Source organism: Vidua chalybeata, chromosome 4 (assembly GCF_026979565.1).
Source record: "Vidua chalybeata isolate OUT-0048 chromosome 4, bVidCha1 merged haplotype, whole genome shotgun sequence".
Taxonomy (NCBI): domain Eukaryota; kingdom Metazoa; phylum Chordata; class Aves; order Passeriformes; family Viduidae; genus Vidua; species Vidua chalybeata.
The window spans coordinates 60793427-60816419 of NC_071533.1; the positions used below are offsets into that span (position 1 = coordinate 60793427).

Genomic DNA, 22993 nt, shown 5'->3' on the forward strand with positions numbered 1-22993 from the left:
TCAGGCACCTCAAGCTTCAAGGCCTTGGCCTTGGCAAATAACTTAAGCATATTCATTCAATAAAGAAAAGCCTTCACTAAATTGGGTGTAAAAAAAGGACTGAATGTTGTATTTCTGAACTCAGATGAAGACATTTAATATCACGAACCACGTACTGTAGCAAGCCTGGCAAGGAATCACATTAACATCAAGATTCTTCCCTAGACTAAATGTAAATGATCTTGATTGACCAGCCTTCAGTTTCACTAAGGATCTCCTGACATGACCAGATCATATTCTTGTGAAACTGTTTCCCCAGTTAAAAATATCTTTTCATATTAATTTTTTTTTTCATTTTCTTCCCTGGTGTCAAACCATTTGTCTGGATATTAGACTGGTCATTCAAGAAAGGTTCCTAGCCATCCAACTGTTTCCAGTGCTCTGCATATACCTTTATTCCTTCCTGATGGCAGAACAGTTGAAGTGCACTTCCATTGTTTTCAGGGAAGGTGGTTATATGAAGATTAAATGCTGGTGACCTTCGCTCTCTCTCCTGAGGAAAGATTTGTTTAAAAACAACATTTGTGATTATACATTAGCATTTATTCCCTACCTTTAAAAAACAAAACATACTTGTACATTAAAAAGGCAGATTCCTACTCTCATTCCAAATCTATTCTATTTCCTCTTACCATATTTGAAGAATTTTGGCTCAATACAGACATAGTGTTAGCTGCCAGCTGATTCCCTGCACACAGTTTCTGCAAAGCTACCTGACACTCTCCAGCTGCAGAACCCTTGCAACACTGGCCCTAATTGACTGGAGCCCTCAAATACTCTGCAGGTTTTTATGTTGATTATAACCTTATATAACTATTGCTTTCTTTCATGGAACAATAAAAAAAAAGAAAGAAAAATCTGCAGAAAAAAATTTAAACTCCATCATGAAATAGTATTATTGAATATTTTCTCACTAAAATTAAACCTGTGCGTCCGATCCCTGTTTATTTTACAGTCTGCCTTCCTGTTAGAGCATTTAAAATCCCCATTCATATTCACTCCACAAGCTGAGATGTCAGAATATGTTGAAAGGCAGCACTAGTCTACAGTATGATGTTCCTTGTGACAAAACAAATAATTATAAATTCCCTTTAATCTAAAGCTGTAGTATATCTAAAACTTAACTGGTCCATGTACATGATTTCCATGCATTTCTTCAAAATAGCAACCTATTATTTCTTCAGAAGGTAGAAATAACATAATAAACAAGCAATTTTTACCAAAATTAAATTTTAATGTGCTTGTGAAAAATGACTGGACTGAAAGCTCTGGGCAGCCAAGGCATTGGGTCTTACTCTGAATTCTGTCTGGCCATGAGAACATGAGCAGGAAACACCAGATTTCATCTCCATATTACAAGGGGATGCTTTGGCAATGTGAGCTTCATTTTCTCAGCGAGACCACTACTACAAATACTTCAGTTCCTATGACCATCCATGTATTACTCCATTTCCTAAATCACAAATGAGGTGCTTTAATTGATATGGCAGGCAGGGTGCATCCATTCACTTAAACAAGTTACAAGCATGGTAAATCTTGTTCATTAATTAGGTTAAACGTAATTTGAAACTATAGTGTAAAGAGAAAAATCTCTGTAGTCTATGCAATTTTCCCCCTCTGAGGTTTTTTTTTAATAATATTTACATCAACAGTCTAATTCTGAAATGAGCTTAAATAATGTCTTAGCTGTAGTAAACCAAAACCAGAACTTTAATTCTTATCCAAATTCAGTTATGATTTTAGATATTGCTAAAAATTCATCAGTTGCTATTGCATTCATCTCACCTAAACTTGCTTGCTTTAATTGATAAATAAATGATTGTTTTATGGTTTGCCTAATTTTCATCTGAAATAACTGTGCTAGAAAATACTGTCCTGATTACCAGAAGAACTGACGGTTTTCCTAAAGCATTGCATTATCAGTCACATTGGTGTCTACATGCTTGTCTACTAAGGAAAAAAATCTTTTCTTGCAATCACACAAGAATACTTCCATTGTTATTCTGTGAAAGAATTTTTCCAAGCTTTGGCACATGACAAAACCTTACATGACATACTGAGCTATTTTTGATGTGATTCTTCCACGTGAAAAACACATTGATGAAGGATGTTTTGAAGAATATTTGTTCATTCCTTAAGAAATCTTTTTTGGACAGTTTTACTTCTAAGAACACCCACACTTTAGGAAGCAATTTCTAGTGCAATAGCCAATTCAAATCCTAAACTGTTCTCTATTTTTCTTTACAGTCCTTTCATAAAATATAAATATACGTATTAGAAAGCATATCTATTTTTCTGAACATCTACTGGAATTCTAATAACCTAATTTCATAATTTTGAATATAATGGGCTACGACATCAAAACATATGGTTGATAAAGGATGAAAGAAAGATTAAGAAATGTCAGAGAAAAAGAACGTCCACATAACAGGAAGACATGACATTTTCATCTTTATCAGAGAAGTTACACATGCCAAGATTTTTGGTGAAACGTGCTGGGTGATAAAAATGGAGGAGTGACAATGACAGGTTTCTCAGAGAGTTTATTCTAAGCAGTGTTAAGAATGCTGGTGATCTTTGAAACTGAACAATGTGTCATCAGGCAATACAACCATGTGACAACTGTGCATCACACACAGATACTTTAGTGTTACTAAATTCAACATGAGCCCAGTTTGTGAGGGGATGAGAACCATTGCTTTCAGTTGTAATCACAGGCTACATGTTCAGTGCTAATAACAAATAATTTTCCTTATTTCATTTACATAAAGTATGGAATTTTTTTTATATAGCAACATATTAGCAACATATTAGTTTTATAGCAACATATTAGTTTAACATACAGAAGTTTCTGCTTTACCACTTTTCTTCGGCATTGCCAGAGGTTTGAGGTTTTTTTCATTGACTGAAGCCAATTATTTCCAGTCCATGACCACTTTAAACCATGCAAAAATGGATTTAAGGTAAGAGGAATTCTTAGGAATTTGCTATCAAAATGTCTTCTTTTTAAGGTAAATTTACTTCATATGAATGTTGTCAGTATTAAATCCATGTAATTTAAAGCAATTTTACATTGATGTGATGGACGTGTCAGATCTTTAGTCAGATCACTGCATGCAAGATGTGAGAAGGTGTGTTAATTTAATCAATGCCAGCCAAGGCTGTAGAATACATACCAAGTGATTTTACATGCAGGAAAGGAGCAGTTATGGAAATGAAACAAATAAAAAAGGCAAAATATTGCAAAACAAAATATTTTATTAGATGAAATCCAAACTATATGCAATTTATATTAGCTATATTACATCATTATAAACATTAGTGAGCATTCTGTCCAAAATATATTAAGGCAGTGGCATCAATTTCATTATCCCAAGATACATTTAAAAAATAGATACCTAAGTGACTTCCCTTACACATGCATCAGACATCAGTAATCTTTACAGGAATTTCAGCTTGGGTTCAAACATAATTTCTGCTCCATTTGAGAGTTTGCAACAGAGAGAATCTCTTACTTCAAGCTCTAGCACTCTGAATTCTAACAGCTCATTCTGGTCTTTTGCATCTTGCATCTCATTCTTCAGTTGATGCTCTTCTTGTTCCATTCTGTAAATCTGTGAGACAAACACAACATGGTAGCACCCTAGAAGCACTAGAAAAGATACTGCTTACAGCAGTAAGCAGGGGTTTAGACAAAACTTTTAATTATTTCCGTTTTTCATTACACATCAGGCTGTGTCATAGAGATAAAAAGGAATATCACATCAGAAAGTATTTCTGAGAACTGTCAGCAGAAAATGGTCATTGTTCTCTTAGAGTAATAATCTGGAAGTAGCATAAAAGTGATATGAATATTGTATCTAAATAAGTTAACCAGTAGAAGTTTTCTTTTAAAACCCAGCAAATGAAACTGAATTACATTAACATTTGGGTAGACTGTTCACATTGTCTCTGCCTAATTAGACATCTAATTTTTTACAGTATATGAAAGACAATAATGGTGTGGTTTTAATGATTACTTTTTAATTTGCCAGAATTTTGCCTTGGGGTATTAACAATGACAAAATAGAAATTCAATACTGGCTATTAATTATGCCAACTAATAGTTTTGATCTACTGTCTAGTTTAACTGGGTGATCCTTTTCTTTGTACAAAACTAAATAGAAATGTAACATCTGGCATAATGTACTTTTAACATTTATAGTGTTCATGTAAGTGTCCAAGTAAATTAAACCTGGCTGTGGCTACTTCTAATAATGATATTTTATTTGATTATCTTATTTGTATTATATTAATATTAAGCTACTAATTAACAAAATCAGTTCTTTGTTTTCCTGAGCTGACTAGCCAACTTTCCCACCACTGTCAACAAAGAGCAATGCAGACGCTCAGCTCTGAGTATCTCAGACAGTTAAGATAACGAACCTTAAATCAATCAGTATTACTTAATGTGTGGAAAAGCTATAAAAATGTTGACGGGAACAGGCAATTTTGTTAGTGGTCAGGACAGTAATAATCTTTGTGGAAGTGTATATTTTGTTGGACACTAGAAACCTCAGTCAGCTGGGCTGTACTGGTGGTTATCCATGTAATTCCACAATAAAAAGCAGCTTTGATTCCTGAAGACTATAAAAGCATGTTGGTAGTTTAATCAGAGACTTTTATTTAAATTTATGTTTCTGGTGAGAAATAAAGCAATTTCATGCTGATTTTATAGTACTTAGTGCATTCAATTTCTTTTACGATAAAGGGCAGCAATGGTGAAAATATTCCCACATACCTTCTCTAGCAACTCCTGATTTGTCCTAATTAACAGCTGCTTTTCTTCTACCCATTTTGAATCCTGTGAGGAAAGTACATATGTTTTGTTAAAGAAGACAAATGAATGGCTACAATAATTAGATTTTAGACATAATTTTGCATTAAAGTATACAATGGTCACACACTGAAAAATAAAGCCATCATAAATGTTTCAAGGGTGTACAGCATTTTATACTATAGTGAAAATAAAAATTCTTTCCTGTAGCAGTCTTTTGTTTCCTATATGTTTCAGCTAGCATGTACTTTAAAATCTTTACATGTAGCAATTGTGGGTTACCACAGTTATATGCTTTATGTCATTTTTAAAACATTTATTTACTCAGCTGAACTCAAAACTATTGCTTTCCATTGCAAAGGTTTGGAAACTTGCTTGCAAAATCATCCCATTTTAAGTAGTGCAATACAAATCCAAAGGGAGAAAGGGATGAAAATGCTTTTATTACCCCAAATGACCAAAAAGAAGCATCAGCAATATAAAGTTAATCACCCTCTCCTAAAAATCTGAGAATCTGGCTAATACACAGTGTTTGTGACAAGAAATTCAAGGCTGTGGAGGAAGGGAAGTGATGCAAGACATTTGGAAACTGTATTTCCAATTAATCACTTGTTCCAAAACACATCTTTCTTTTTAGGTTTTCCCATGGCTTCAAAAGGCCTCATCAAATATCCCTTTAAAGATCCAAGCTACAAAAACTCATGGCCAGCCATAGCTGGACATTCAGATTTGATGGATTATAACAGCCAAACTTGCTCTTGTTTTTCCTACAGAGAAATCTATTTACATAACCTTGCTCATGCTGCTCTAAAAAGTTTATTAAAACAATATCCAAAACTTAATATGCCATACTAACTCTAGATCAAATTATCTTCTAGGTTCAAGGGATGATTTATTTTAAATGCAAATGTCTTTACTAAAGTATTACGGACAAAAAATTATTTTTCAGGAAGATATTTGCACACTGATGTTGTGTAAGGAATCAATGAAGTTTGGATATCCCAGCCCATCAAATATCCTCAAAATTTCAATCTAAAATACTATGATATTATATTGAGTCCAGTTAGCATTTTTTAAAACATTTTAGTTTGTCACTTACTATCTACTACAATTTCATTTGTACTGTTTTCTCTCCCTTTTTCCACTCATACACAAAAATGCTTTTCATCTAATAAACAGGCTCTTCATGGTTGTGATGTTATAAGAATAACATACTAAAATGAGTACTGAAAGGCATTACACTTCTCAAGAATTTTTGAGGCAAGTGAAAGAAATGTTGAAAAAAAAAACCTGGTATCTAGTTTAGTATTTAACTAGCATTTTTCTAAGGTCAAGGAATGAAGAATTGCATGCACAGACTTGGGTGGATATCCCAAAGCATGGATGTGGTAAATGTACCCACATGGTAAGGTTCCCCAGCTATGAGACTGCAGCTTCAACTACTCCAGTTCACACAAGTAGAAAAAACAGAGCAATCTGCTCTATTGGTAATGAATTTCTGCATCTTTCTTGATGGAGTCCAACTACACTTTCTGAGAAAACCTGAACTCCAGCAGAATTGCATTTACACACCAGATCACTGAGACAGTTGAGCATTCATCCATTTGGCACATTGCATATTCCAATACTTTTAGATTTATTATTTGTCATTATTAGTATGTTTTAAGAATTTCTTCACTTATGCATGCACCTCAATATACCATGCAGAAATGGATTATTAATTTTCTGTTACTTCTGGGGGAATACTGACAGGTCCAGCCAGAAGAGAGATTAACAAAAGCCATTGACAGTTGCTTTGAAATTACACATAAATTGTTATAAACAAAGCTTCATTTAATTTTTTAACAATAAGCTTCTAATCTCATGCTCTGAAATTGACTTCAGGAAATTTTCAGGAATAATATACTTTTGATTCATTATTTCCTTTACAAACACACTTTAGGGGCTGGCTCCCAGAATGAACATTCCACAGTTATTACTAAATCATCATCACTACCATGACATCTAAATGGCAAAGTAGTAATAAAATAATTTTTAAAAAAATCACATAGTGCACAAAGAATTCAGTTTATCATACAACAATTTATTTTGTTGACTGTAAATACTAACAGCTCAGGAGAACCAAGCAGGTGCTAGAGATCCCAGGAAGACATTGTGATCCCCTCTGGGGGAAAGCTAATGCTCAGTGTACAAATCAGCCCCCTAGAAACAACATCACAGTGCTCCTTGTCACATCCCTGCTCACCCTCTCAGGATTACTAAGATACAAAGTTGAAAATGTGGTCCTGAATCTCAAAGTGAAAACTAATTAAATTCTAATTTCCAGATACAGGATTTTGACATAATGCTCTTGCAGAAAAATCACAGAAGTAATTCCTTACATGGATATCCAAATTCATTTATCTTATTTACATACACAGTACTTACATTATACACTGTACAGTCAAATATCTTGTTAATGTTTTCAACTACACAGCAATTTGATTGCCCATAACATCTTTCTTATTAACAAACCAAAATAGCAGCAATAGATGCTTGGGACATCTTTGGTTTCATTTATTCTTCCATGAATTCAGTGGGCCATCGTTTTTAGGTTGATAATATATTTTCAATTTTAAGTAATTGAAATTCACTAAGCAAATTGCAATTTGTTTGGAAGCTAGCATAAATTATTTTTGTCCTTAATTTGAATATGGTCCCCAAACCTTTGCATTGATCTTACAGAATCTTATGGAAAATTTTAACTACAAAGTATAAACCATAAAAATAGTGTTATCATTCATTTGGCATTATATGTAAGTTGTGTCAACTGCTACAGGATCATCAGTGTTTGAAATGTGTATCTATAGCTAGCTCTATCTTATTACTATAAGCTACCTGCAAACTTAAATTCTTATTTCAAACAATAAAGCATAAAATAACATCTCCCCAATTTCTACTGTGTGTTCTAGCAGTCACACAACTGAACAACTTGCAAATGCATACTCATAATTCTTATTCAGACTTTCTGAGGGCCCTAGATAATATTAAATATGCATCAGTAGACACAGCTTTGGTGAGTATTTACATATATTACACATACTGAAGCACAAGGCCTGATTTTACTTTGTGTGGTGGTTTGGGAATCTGAAAGCAACTGGGCTCTCTGAGACTTTAAACCCAGGAGAGTAACACCATAAGTGGCTTCCATTAACCTGACAGGGTCAGTGTTCATGTCTCTAGTGTGTCTAGAAGTTGGGGCTTTTAAAAGTTTCTTTGGTACACACCAAAAATATTCTCCAGTAGAAATATAGAATATTTATTTTATTAGAATTTATAACAGATACTAACAAAATGGAAAAGAGGAGAAAGCCCTTCACCAAATGACAACAGGAACAGAATGTGCATGTACCCGTGGTTATTTTGATACTATCCTTTAGTGTATTATGTGTTAGAAAATGAGTGTGTAATGACATTTTCTTAGACTGCAAAATCCTTTCCTGTATTTAAGTGATGTAATGCTGCAGTAGCAATTAAGCTGCATCATTCACACCAACACACCAGTAAGCAACGAAGATGGCAAGGGCACCACTGCAAGCAATGGAGAACATGATGTGGTAGAGCACATTAAGAGAGCCTTTTACCTGTCCCTTCTCGATTAGAGCTTTCTCCAGGTCCTCAATTTTTGCCTGACACCTGAGAAGATCAGCTTGCAGTTGTTCACGAGTCTAGCAGGGGGAAAGGGGGGAGGGGGGGAAGGAGAAATCAAAAGTAAATTTATTTTTGACTATTTTATGGGCTGTCCTGTTTTTTCCTGTCCTGAAAAACTATTTTAATGTTTCATTAAAATGGTTACTTTTGTGTTTATGTTACACGATATTTGAAGCTGCCAGTTTAACAGGATTTTTCTTTCCTAGCCTTAAAAGATGTTAACATCCCATATTCATTGACAAAGTTCTTACCAGGGGAAGAAGAAAATAAATTTAGAAACTGAAAAAGCTCTAAGAAATTATTTATAAACTTTAGCAACTTAAGGCAACTGGGGGAAAAGGGACAAGGGTGAAAGAGAATTGCATTAAACACTGAAAAAGGCCTTTAGGTAAATGAAATACATTGACCAAAACAATTCACATATCCCATAAACAGCATATGCTGGTCAGTTTTCCTCATTTACACGATCATTACACTCACCACTACTCTACAGTGGGTATTACCCCCTAAATCCAGTGATGCCCTAAAAGGCACTGGATCATACAAGGTAGCAAACAAAAAAGGATATAAAACACATGTTTCTGGAGACCCTCGGCCACTGAAGCTCCTTGACCTACCACAAGTATTTTTTCCACAATACTTCAGGTATTTTTTCACCCAAGCACTTTAAATATTCCTACAGGGATTTTGTTTCCTGCATCTTTGCATCCTTGGGTCTTTGCTTACCTTCAGCTTCATCTAAAAGTAATAGGAAATGTTCATCCCACCAAAATAAACTATGCAAAAAGCTACTTTCTGACTCACTCAAGAGATGGATTTGCAGGGATGTAACAAAAAAACCAAAATTCCATTAGAAAGAAATAGCAACAATTTACAAGTCTACAAAAAGTACAGGCTATAAATGCCTGCAAAATAAAATAAAAAAAAAAAAACATGAAGGCAAAGAAAATATATAATGGCCTCTCATAATTGGCAAATTGATGACTGCCCCTGAAATCCATTTTTAACAGTAGATGGAGTTATGTCCCCCATCCTAATTCTATCTTCAGAAGTGATCTTCTAAGTCTTTATAGCTTTCCTTGGCTAAGTGTCCTACTTAAAAAGAGAGTCAGAACTGACTAGGCTTTTGTAAGATGCTAAGAAATCTAACAAATAAAGCCATAAAGCAGTAATTTTACTATTATAAGAACTATATTTCATAGGAAAAAAAAAAGAAGAAGTGTAGGTTGGTTGAGTACTTTCCCACCAGTAAGTTTTAAACACATTAAAATAATTTCTCTTTTGCATTCTTAGCAACACACTGCAGTGGCACAGTACAGTGGCCACATGTAGCAAGGCAGTAACATGTAATAACCACAGCACTTAATATGTTTCTCCATTTTTGGGGTTTGGGGAAATTGTAGAGTGAAGAAAGTCAGGGGTTTTTTAATTGCCAGCTCACGTTCAACTTGGTGTCCATCAGAAGCCCCCACTTCTTGGTGTGCAAAACTGCTTTCCAGTGAGCCAGCACCAAGAGTTGGGTCAGACTTTTGATTCAGATTTGGGAGATTTTTAATATACTTTACTTTATACTTTTTTTTTAATATATAGAAGTGCCTATTCCCCTGTAACAACCTACCCTGTGATTCATTTAAAATCCATCATGCCACTATCCAAATTGCAGGTTCAAATGGGTTATCACTCTCACAGAATAGAAATATTTAATGTGTTATACATGCTAAAATAAAGTATAATGACATCTTTGTTCTGATTGCACCAGATGAATCTAAATTATCACCTTACTTATGATATCGTCTAATCCTCAAAAATATTGGGCTACATTGTATTTCACTGACCTGCCAAGATACCTCCTGCTATTACGAAGTGTTTCAGCTTTTGCTATTCTTTCAGAGTTAAAAGAATTTCAGTTAAAAATTACCCTTGCTTCTCTCTCTGCATCCAGGGTTCCACCAACTTGTTCTTGGAGCAATGCATATGCTCTTTGCAAAGCTTGATACTCTCTTGTTAGCTGGCAAAACCTGAGTTCAGCTTCTTCTTTAGGTGTGCTCTTAATGAAAAGGGGGGAAAAAGTGGGTTAGTATAAATATATTTAATAATGGGTTTGTCTGTACAGAAGACAGACTCACAGACAAGCAACACAACTCATACTAAGTCTCAAAATTTAATAAAGGTATAAAATCCTAAAACAAGTGGAAAGGAAAGGAAGGAAGGATGATGAGTAACTGTGTCTACCACACAATTTAAGGACAGTGTAAGTTGCCATGTAAGACAGCAATGTACAGAAATGGGAAAACTGTCTGGGAAAAGAAGAGAGGAAACAGTTTTGTGCAACACTGTCTTCAGCAACTCCAGAGCCAGAGGGGTCTCAGAAGGTATTTGTTCTATTTCTCATGCAGTCCACCCTTCCCTCCTTACACTTGTTCTCTACAATGCCAGGGTAAAGCACAGAAGTTACATTTCAAAATTATTTCAAAGACATTTTCTTAAATTTGTTCTTTTAATACGAAGTATTTTCAAAGTCTTTATTTTCTTTGAATTTTGAGCCACTAACTTTTACACTTATAAGGTCTTTCGTATACTGCTGAGGATAAAAAATGTCCTTTGCTTTAATTAATTTTTGCTCCAGGAACTTGAGTTCTAAGGAAAAGAGATTACAATATTATTAGACACTAAACCTAGGAAAAAAAAGGAAGCTTCTTCTGAGGAGTATTAATTCTTGTTAGTGAACAAGAAAGAAAGATGAAAAAGAGCATCCAATTCGTGCTTTGTGCTCACACACGCCATCTTCCAAAGTAGGCCAGCAGCAGTGTGTATCACAGAGCTGAGACAAAACATGTCACTGGCTATTTGCTACCTATGATCATTTAAGCCTTCAAAGCCTGCATTGCAAAGGACTCTCTGAGTCTTGTGAGCAAAGAAAGAAAATCCTGATTGTATCAAAACAGTCAAATAAATTATAAGGTTGAAAGGCAAGCTATTGTCTAGTAAGTGTTGACTACTGGCAAAGCAATATGCCTATTCATTTTCTTATGACTAATAAGAAAGAGTTTGAGGAAAAAAAATATTTCTTACACCAATATCTGCCCAATCTGTCAGGCGGAATATTATCTTATTAATTTTATTGCAAAGTGTATATGTTACCAAACTTGAAAATAACCCAGAGGAATTCTCTGCCAAATCTTTCACAGCTCATGTGGTACAATAGCTGAAAGTTTGTATTTATTCAGGAAGTAGAAAGAAGAATGAATCAATTACCACTTACATCTTCCAAATCTTCTTCTGGTGTTGCAGGTGTCCTGTCTGTTTTATCTGTGTTGTATGAAGTTACAGATGAAGTTTCTGAATCAAGAGATTCTTCATCAAATCCAAAAAATGTCTCCACAACATGCCTCTGAAAAATTAGGGTTTTTTTAGCTTGTAGCAAAACAGATGAAAAGCCCCAATGACCCAGTAAGCAGTAACCAAGGTCTTCTCTGATTATTATTTTAGTATTTAAGAAGAAAGAAAGGTTCCAGTGCAAACTCTTCTCTAATTAAATAAGTTACTTTTTCAACATCATTTGTGGAAGAATCTCCAAGAGCAGAACTAGACATAGAACAGAGATGAAGTAAATACCTAAAGAATAATGCTTCAGCAAAAGTATAAAACCTGATTACCAAAATCACGCAAGTCCTTATAAGATTCACAGTAGAGAAATCCAATATCTATTCAGAAGAAAGTAAGCCAGGACAATGCAACATATAAGATGTGCAACCAAAAGGAAAAAAAGTATTCTGGAAACCAAGGTGGAACAAATTCAATTGCTCATAATAATTGCAAAAAGAAAAAAAAAAAAAGAAAAAAAAAATTCCTATTTTGGAAAACCCTACTTAAAAGTATAAATTAATGCTTACCATTTATTTTTTTCAATATCATATTTTTTTTAAGTTTGCTCCAATACTATGCTTAACCAAAAAGATGTGTCTAGGAAAAAGCAGCATTGCACTGCAGATTTAAAAAAATTTACACAACATTATCAATGAAATGCATGCTTAGAGAAAATTAGAGAAAATTAGTAGCTAGTGGAAATGAGTACAATATCAGTTGCGAAAAATTTGATTTTTTTATATAAACACAGTCACATAAAGCAGCAAATTTCCAAGGAAATTAAACTGTTAAAAAATTTGTTTATAAATTTAAATAGAAAATAAGGGTTTTAAGTGTTATTAATCAATAGAAAGCATAACTTCTTACACAACACAAGTATCTTAATAAACACAATTTCAGAGAAGCAAGAAATCTGAGAGTATTTTTTTAAAGGGTGTTGCTGAAAAATGGATTCAGGTTATGAAGCAGCTTAGACAGAGAGGGTAGTGGAGAGAGGTGGCTGTAAGAAGATGAAGAAAGATCTCTACATGTTTGGCCACTGCTTGATACTGAAGCACAGATCCTGATGTCACAGTTTGCTGTTTGTTTTTTTTTTTTCAAATACATATCAGAGGTTGTCTGTGAGAAGATAATAGCTTGTTCATTAAAATAGCCATAAGGATTAAAAAAGTCATCAGTTGTTATTAATTCCAAGCATCATGAATCCTACATTTCAGCAAATAATTGTGATCAATTTAATTCAAGATACTGAAAAGTTTTAACTATAATGCCTTGTCTCATGATTATTTCCAAATATTTATCTTTCCTTGCAGTTTTCCAGACTTAGCTAACCTTAGAGATTTCTTTCCAGTATACCTATATAAGTATGGTCTTCTCTCTCACACAAAGCCCCATAATGCTCACTATACTCTTTTGGTCCAGCACAGCTCTCATCAGCAGTCAAAATACTCTGTTTTGATTTAAGAGGTACCAAAAAATCAAGCCTGTAGGTGTGACTTTTTGCCTACCATGTGCTCCATTTACAGTCTGCAGTCCTGGCCGCCACGGTCCACCAGGTCACAGCCTCATCACTCATAAGCTGAACAAGTCCATAATAGTTTCACAGTACAGCTAATTCCACTCAAACTGCCAAAGACAGATCCAAGGTCATGTCCTGAATCACTCAACTGCTTCACTAAAGAAGACCCCTTCAAACAGTACTTAAAAATATTCATTTAGAAACCCAAAAAGCCATATCTTTTCTAAACACACTATGTTTATCCATATATGCATACAGATAAATATGATGCAGCACAAAAGGCAAAGAGCTTCCAAACAACCCTGAGAAACAACTTTAGTTTTGCAAGACCACTACTTCGTGAATCCATAAGATCACAGTTATAGTGCCACAGTGCTGGAAAGACATTACTCTTTCCTCACTTCTTCAGGAAGCACTGTGCTCTTCCACCAGGCAGAGCTATGTCCAAGGTGCTTAAGACAAATGGTTCCCTGGAATAGTCTAATCCTTTCTCCAGCATTCACCACTTCATCTTTCTGCCCTACTTAACAAAACAAAGGGCACAAGGAATAGGTTTAAGCTCTACTCTAAAAATACAAAGACTTATCCAGAAAGCTAATGTATTTACTCTCACTTAAAACCATTTCAGACTTCTCTTCTGTAAGTACAAAGGTTTACCACGAAACACAAGGGGTCATGAGTCCTTGGGAGATGGCCCATCCATCCCATGGCTTTCCTCCCCCACTGAATACTGATTGCAGCTTACAACCATGTAACAGTAATACTACAAATAAATACTGGAAGTTGAAAATAGAGCTAAAGAAATGGTGCTACTTCAAGTTGTAAGGAAGACAAATTTACAATCTGAGTAGCCAGCTCAACTTACTTTCCTGACTCCAAACTGATCTGAAGATACAGTTTCATAAAAAAGAAGGTACATTTTATGGAGGTAAAGAAGATGGCGGCAGGTAAACAAAGCAAGTGTCAACTCTTGACTTTGCAAAGGCTGGCAGAAGGGACTTACAAAAGTCACGAGGGTCAGCAGCAGCTTAATTGGAAGTGACAATAAAACCTACCTACCTATGGGATTTTTTTGTTACATCTCTGCTGTACAGTGACTTTTAGGTAACTCAGGTCAAAAACATATCTTGCTTTAACCCTGCATGCACACACTCACCCATGCCATTTCAAGAAATGAAAATATATTAGCAAAACAACAATGACTTTGATTTTGCAAAAAGGTTTATAGGCTGGAGAAAATACTTAAAGCAATGTCATTATTGTGAAAAATACTTTGAACATTTCACTTGTAGCAAAAGTAGGGGGAAAATATATACATATCAATAAATAAACCACTTGATTATTGGATATGAGGAAATTCTGAAAAAAAAACCTTAGTATTTCCCATCACACTAAAAATGCCCAACACTAAAATGAGAGTTAAAAGTCAAAAACTTTTAAATTCTATAAAGACTGCCTGTAATATTTGGAGTTACAAGTGAACCATTTCTTTTTAAAACTCCTTCATTTTTAGAAAAGCTGTACATTTATAATTTTGTGGAGCAGATCCATTCCATGGCAATAGAGGTAAGGTATTTAATTATTGTATATTACCTGCACATGTATGAATTGCTTCATGACATAATTACAAAATAGCCAGTTTTACTGTTGATCATCTAGTATCTGAAACAACCAACTATGAGAACTGATTCACAGCAAAACCAAAACAAATTAATTCACAAGGGAACAGCTGTAGGGAGAGAAAAAAAATAAAAAATACTCAAAAGAAAGACATATGAGTCATAAAGTTGTAGATAAACACTGTAATAAATAATAAAGCATCAATAAATATATCAGCTCCAAGGCAGAGTCCATGCATGCCTCAAAAGCTGAACCACAATAGTTTCTGAAAAGTATACAGAAATGCACAATATTGACTGGATTTTTGTAACTATATAAACTATGTTTATTCAAGTTTCATTCAAACTTTTTTGTAAAAATGGCAACATTCTCAATTAGCAACTTAGATATTGCTTTTTATTTGTTTGCACATTTCTTATTTCTAAATTACAACTTCTTAACTGAGAAAATAGTCATGTAAATTGCAGAAAAACTCTGATTTGAATTCCAATTTGACTGACTATTGCCATGCATTTAAAAGCAAGCATTTTTCCTGTGGATTTATAGCCATGTTTCATATAATTTTAAAGTAAAATTACACATTAGGTCTTTATAACTCAAGTATTAATCCTTCTACTGCATTATCGTGCTCAGCAAACATCAAAGTTTAGACTACTATAAATCAATAGTGACACATAAACTACATTATATGCAAATTTCAATATAATCTGATTTCTCTGTTGCTAAAGGAGTTTCATTTTACATTTAAATATCTCATTTGAAGGGATCTAATCAAACATGATGAAAATGATCCAAGATATATTTCCTTGTAATGCAATCAGATGTGCTCATCATTAACTTCTTACCTTCATGCTTATATGTCATTTCTTGGCAGCCAGAAAAATACAGGCACACCAAAGCACAGAGGCAGAGAAAAAAAGAAAAATATAGAACAAGAAATATGAACTCCATGACACCAGTGTGCAGGCTTTCCAGTACTGCAAATACAGTTCATTTATTAAAATTTTTAAAAAGGCACAATCCATAGAGTCCTGCAGTTACCAAATAAGCTGGGAAAATGTGTCTTATTTCAAATGCATAACTCCATCCATCATGGAATGAATGTAACTCCATTCCACATGTCAAAAATAAACAAAATGTTAAAAAAATACTGCTTCGGAAGTTTCTTGATTATTTCACAACAAAAATTAAAAAAAAAAATTAAAAAGCACGTTGGAAAAAATCAGGCACCTGACTATATAGAGTCACTAATCACTCCTCTGAAGACCTTGCAAGCACAGAGGTTATAAAGCCCACCCCACTTTGCTGCTCCTTTCCTCGGGGAGCCTGAACCAGTTGCTAGCATTGCTCCATGGACTCCTTGGGAATTAAAAGAGTGCTCAGTGAAAGCTACAGTAGCAACAGTAACCTACTGCACCTACAGAGCTCCAGAAATAACACTGATAGCTAATTACAAAACCAAGAAATATAGAATTTTCAGAAGCTTCCCAGCTGAACTGATGTTCAGGGCTGTAAAGGCTACTGGCAGATCATTCACACAAGATGTCTTAAAGATGGAGAAAGGCATTCCATGGATTCTGTGCCAGATAACACAAACAACTGTTAGGAAAATACTCATTAGAAAACAACCACAGACTCTCCGCAGTCAGACCATCTCAGGAATGAAGGAAGCTGGAGTCTACAAGCACCCATTTAGAAAAATCTGCCACAGATGAGTGTAAATTTTCACCCTGGCACCACGTTCCTGGTTATTAGAACAAAAAATCATTCATTCTATACCTTCCACAACGAGCTTATCTGACCACTTTTATGAAACCTCATTCTCATAAGTTATTTTCTCCTTCACTTTGTCACAGGGAATGGGACACATCTAAAAGTAGATACATCTCCACCAGCCAAACTTGTTAGCTCACTGCATTAATCCTAATTTTACATTTAACAAACCTTAGAAAAGCAGAGCCAAAGACTTAGATCAGAAATTTATTTTTCCAAGGACAGGTTAACATATAATTTCACTACTATTCTATAAAGGTTATATCATCTGTAAGAGGTAAAAATCTTGCACAGATAATAGACAGAAATACACTTATGCTGTGCATGTCTACGTATAAAACAACTCATCTTAGACTGCCTTTATAGTCTGTGGAGAAAACCAGGCAATTTTAGGCCAAAACTCATATGTCCTATTTAGATATCTACTTCCAACCACTTAATGTTAACACTTTGTCCAGAGTAAGATGTCTGTATCTCTTGTCCATTACTGACATCTAATTGACATTTGCAACACTCAGTTAAATAAATTCTACAGTTTTCTTCTGGATTCTTGATATAGGCTGTAAAAACAGAGATAATGAAATGGCAAAATCCCAACTCATCTGAGTAAGCCATCCATTCCACATAGATTGTTTAAATTAAAAACTGTTGGAAAACTGTGGGAAACACAGCTTCCTTTGAGGATTTTGATCCTCACAGTATCACACAGGTGGCCTGGAAGGCAATCAGCCTGTGTGCCAGGATTGGATTTTTAGAAGTTAACACCAACTGCAGTGAAACTGTGAGTCAACACTGCATATAAATGTAAATAGTCTACAGGTTTATCCACTGGCAGGTAATGGTACAGTAGTATTACTGATTACTTCTTTCATTCCTTAAGGAATTAGCTCATTTAGAAAGTTTAAATACAGCTATATGTTAACTATATTAACTAGTGTATATATATATGTGGTGTAACTACCATAGTACATAAAATCCCATTCACTCTCCTCTCATAACCTTCTCTTTTTTCACTTGTTTTTGTTTTACAGTCCTACTTTTCCTTTCAGGACATAGCATCACATAGAATTTCAAATGGTCACTACAGCCATTGAAGAGCTAATGGACAGGGGATGGAATAATTTGTAGCAGAAATGTCTACTACTGATTAATTTGTTCTTTCTGATGTATCTTTTATACCCTAAATAAGAAGCACACCCTTACTAACTCTGCTGCCTATATGCATACAATTCTTGCAGTACACTCTGCAGAATTCCCTATATTATAGCACTCTTAGCAAACAGAAAACAGCATTGCCACAAAAATTTTAATGATATCACGCCCATTATCTCCAATCCTCATGCTTTTCAACTCCTGCTTTGGTTGGTAAGGAAGAGATCACAAAAGCATCAGGTTGCTCAGGACAAAATAGGAAAGGTACAGCACGTTCATCAGCTGAAGTTCTACTAACACAGAGCATTTTCAAGACATAAATGCATATTTATTGAAGTTTTCAGCCTACAAAAATTCTCATCACCAGTTAACAACACCTAAAAATTGACTTAACTTGTTTTGTTTCATTATAAATTTTACAATTTAGCAAATGATCTTACATATTTAACTTACAGTCAGATAAAGGCTAATAATTAGAGAATACTGCAAAACGTACAGTATAAGTTACATACATATATATATATTTACTTTTTTTTGCATTCTTTTTTTAAAGTTGCTCTCAAAACACAAATTTCCAGTTACACTATATCAAGAAAGAATGGTTGTTGCAAATATATTTGGCAGGATCTATTGTTACTTCTGATTTTTTTTCTTTTTTCCTATGTATAAGACACATCATTATTAGAAATAGAATTTGAAGAAACTACCAGTGAAATAGAGAGTTACGAAGGATAAATTTTTCAGAATATAGGCATTAGAGTGCAGAGCAATAAAAAAGCACCACCTGGAGGTTACCAGGAATAGATTATGCAGAGCACACTGACACAAGGCACCCATTTATGACAGAATACATCTTAAACTACTATATAGATGATAATGATAGCTCCACTCTTCATTTCCATTTTTTCCCTCTTACTCCATTTCCCACTTCCCACACACATGCTCCAGGCTGCTAATGTTCAACTTCACAAAAAACATTATTCAGCAAATTACTTTTAGCACATTACAAGAAACTTTAAGGGTACTTTCTGAAGCAAAAGTTCTCTGTTTTTTTAATCTGAATTTTTGTCTTGAGCCCTGTATTCCAAAACAGAGAAATTATTAACACATAACAGTTGGAATTGTCTTATACATCACATACAGAAACATTATTTCAGTAACATCCCCAGCATAAGTTATTCTTTAATTGTGATTTAGCTCTATGTTGGTACAAGTAGTTTAAAGGGGGTACAGTCTTTAAAACATGCTGAATATTTGTCCTTTGAAATCATACTTGTTTCAAGCCATTAAATCGTTATGCCTCGAGCCACTTGAATACTAAGGCTACAGTGGATAAAAGTGTAATTTTATTGTTTATTTAAAACAAACCCCAAAACAACATCACTTGTCTGAAGTACAAAACTCTTGAATTACCCTAAAAAATGAAGCACTCACCAGAGTAAGCAGAAGAATTATATGGATTTTTCTCATTAAGCAGAGCTTTAAATTCGCAGTATTTGAAAGAGGTGTTGTTCACAGCAACAGAAATGCACGAAAAACCGAAGGTTTGCTCACCTTTGGAGGCTTCAGACTTTTCCTCCTCTGTTTTTTAGACCGCAATAACCGTTCTCTTTCCTAGAAGGAAAGAGAACATTTTGGTATGGGTTTGTTTTAAAACTATACTTAGATATGTCTAACACAGAGAAATATCATTAACATTTTCTTTAAGCCTCTGGTAAAGCTAACATGATGTCTTTATCCTTTTGAATAACACCATGTTACACCACACTGTACTGCAGCTTTATGCCTTTAGCAAACAAACCTTCAGCCACGTACTTCACGCATTTGATGGGAAGTTGGCAAGAAAAAGCTTTGTTAAGTACTGAGCACAGATCTCTGACAGTTCTTTTGAACCAAGATGCTTACTATGGAAACAGAATTCAGAGTGTCACTCCAGTGTTCAACCATCCTGAAGAAGCAGGTCAGTAGCCAAAAATTAGTCCAGTCTTAGTAATTAAAAGTTATTATATCAGATATATTCTGATATACAAGCATGCATATGCAGATACTGTTTTACATCTGACTTATCCTTGTAGGGCAAAGTCTCAAATCCAAAGGCACTCAGTCTCTGTCAACTTAGTTGCTGTCTTTTTTCTACTCCAGTTTTGGTGCAAGATCACAATAAACTATACCATAACATGAAGAGGTCATGACTGTAAGATTTATGTTCGTCTAAATCCAAGAATACTGCCTCAAATTCCAAAGGAGAAGAGGATGAAGAGAAAGTAAAAAAATGTGAAGGAGAAAGCAAAAATCCCCAACAACACAGGAGGCAGGTGCTCTGTCTTCTTGCTTTTTTCTGATTCTTTCCTTAGCTCTGCATCTTTGTTTGCAGCACCTCTATTTTTAAAAGACAGATTGCAGTTCCAAGTGCTTCTTTAGCAGTTATTGCTCACTGCATGGTATTATTCTATTCAGTTATTTGCTTTGCATTCAGTTCAGAAACTGGAAACATAGGAAGCTCACAGCAGAAATCACAACAAAATTACTTATCAGCACATTGTTCCAAGAAATAAGTTTTGGAAAATGCAAAATAACTGAGAGAAGTACAACTTACACAGCACCTTGAATACATGTGGTATGAAAAATAAGTAATGGCTGCCAAGGTAGAATGGTGCAGGTATTTCAAGCTGCAGAATAATGTAACATTTTAAGCTAAAAAAAGAGACAGTTGAATTTTATACTGTTGAAGAAGAGTGCTCTCTTCTCAGATGCCCACTTAAGGCACAATTCCTGCTTTAAGTGGGGTATTCTTCCTCCCAAGCAGGTATCCAAACAAATGCAGTGCAGAAGGAACAAACACTTCCAAAATCCCAGTCCTTCCTGTTTCTAGTCTTGTTTGTAAGAAGACTGCTTAATTTACTGCCTCAATATAAATCAAGCTACCAGAACAATAATAATGCCAATTAAAAGCCACTAGCATCTTTTGCAGTCATCTGAGTTTACCTTGACAACTTTCCTTCTAAGAACTGACCAGAACACCCTGTCATGAGAAAAGTCACATATTGAAAAGGGTTCAACAGCATCAAAGATATTCTACAGATGACACTGTTAATTAGTTCAGACAACCCTACTGCCTAAGACTACTGCTCTTATTTCCATGTATCATACTGGTCTCAGCTGGAGTTAAGCTGATGATTTTTATATTAATCAGATATGGGACATTTGAGTCATTCTTGGTAACTATGATACATTTGTTGTCTGTAGAGGTGTGGTTTGGGCCAGAAAAGAGAGCTCAAAAGCAACAGTGTGCAGAATTCCACTGCACTCACATCGAAGGCAAAGGCTCAGTTAGTTTGTACTGGAACCAAAGAAGTTTCCTAGTTAAAAATTTAAATAATTTCTGCAAGTGGAATAGTATCTGTAAGTAGGAAACAAAGCAAAAATGAAACAATATTTTAAAATATTTATTTATTTTACTTTCACACTAAACACAAGTTAATATTATTTGACCAAACTCAGGATACAATATATTTCCTCATATCACTAGCTGAAACAGTAAAAAGAGAGTCCTTTCATACCCACTTTGCACTGAAATATAAGTGAGGTTTTATCTGCCATATACTGCACATCTAACGTCATATCACCATCCCTACCTATGCAGTTTTATTTGGAAGCTAAAGCAGCATCACTCTGTGGACCAGACCCTACATCACAACATCTGAGTAAAATCCTACTGTTTGTAACACTGTGACACTGGAGAGTGCACACAGACATCGAACTTTGGCACTGATTTCAGAGAAAAATCCTGGGTCAAAATCTCAGAGAAACTGCCAGGAACTGAGACAATGTTCCACATACAGCAATAACAGACCTTCTTGTTTTTCCTTTTTAGAGCTTCTCTTTTTATTTTCAATGATGTATCCAATTGTTTAATTTTCTATTTGGACAGAATTTTTTTTTACTATTTGTAGCAGTCAGTAGTGCCACTTGAGATGTCTGAGTCTGCCTGAGTTCCAGATGCTGCTCCAGAATGGCAAGGGTCTCTCAGAGATTATGTGTAATTTCTGCCAGCACCAGAAGGGTTTATCACAAATTGCACTAAATAGCACTAGACACCTCTAACACAACTTGAAAGACTCCTCATCAAACACAGCTTGAAGGGTTCCTGATCAAACACTGCGAATATCCGTGAGCATCACCTTCAGAAGCCTTTGGAGTCAGAGGGCAGCAGCTGTGCAATTCTAATCCTAACCCATGCTGCTACCTTTGGTTTGATGAACCACACAGAGTTCTCCCCATCTTTTTTAAATACAGCTTGTATGGCCAGCTCAGCTAGAGATGCTTAGCCAGGTGAAAGTAACAACACCATGTTTCCTTCTTTTAGGAGAACTTCTAGATCAGGGGAGTGCTTGGTTTTTCATCCAACACATTTTAGTCATGAGGATTTGGAAAGTCTCCTTTACTCAAGTTCCTCATTTGTTGACAGCCAGTTTTCTAAGTAAGGCTGATGCACTTTTTTTCACAAGCAGCTCATAATAGGTAAATATTTTTAATACAAAGATTCATACACATTCCAAAAAAATTCATTCACTACCTGAGAAAAAACAAAAACCCTTTGACACCAAAGAAGTATTTCTACATCACTACTACAACTGGAGTTAAAACATTCCTCTCAAATCTTTAGCTTGCCTATAGATGTGTGTGCATGCACATGTGTATACCAGTCATAAACATTACCACTGTGAGATCATCAATAACATGCTGTTGTTCTTTGACTTGCAGTCTAAGGAATTCAATTTCTTGTTCCTCTCGTGTGCTGCTGAGATCATTCAAAGATGTGTGCCTCTTCAGTGCTGGTTGTGCAGATAACTTTTCTTTCTACAAAAATAAAACACATAAAGAATGTTTTAAAGTGTCTTGCTGCAACAAGAGAAAAACTCTCATGTGTGATGTAGCAACCAAGAATTCTTTGAACCCATCAGTGCATACTCCACTACAACACAAGGCCTCTTTCAAACAGAAAAAAACCCTCACAT

The 22993-nt window shown here is 34.9% G+C and overlaps 1 protein-coding gene across 2 annotated transcripts in view; it reads right to left on the reverse strand.

The window, feature by feature from the left end:
- Positions 1–22993, reverse strand: part of JAKMIP1 (janus kinase and microtubule interacting protein 1) — a 143240-nt gene that overhangs the window by 33110 nt on the left and 87137 nt on the right. For both annotated transcript variants that reach the window (XM_053940829.1, XM_053940830.1), the window contains 8 exons: positions 22695–22835; positions 19530–19589; positions 11808–11936; positions 10464–10592; positions 8479–8562; positions 4820–4882; positions 3555–3653; positions 431–532 (listed from right to left, as the gene is read on the reverse strand). In XM_053940829.1, the coding sequence (XP_053796804.1) occupies positions 431–532; positions 3555–3653; positions 4820–4882; positions 8479–8562; positions 10464–10592; positions 11808–11936; positions 19530–19589; positions 22695–22835 (807 nt within the window). The remainder of the gene's footprint in view (positions 1–430; positions 533–3554; positions 3654–4819; positions 4883–8478; positions 8563–10463; positions 10593–11807; positions 11937–19529; positions 19590–22694; positions 22836–22993) is intronic.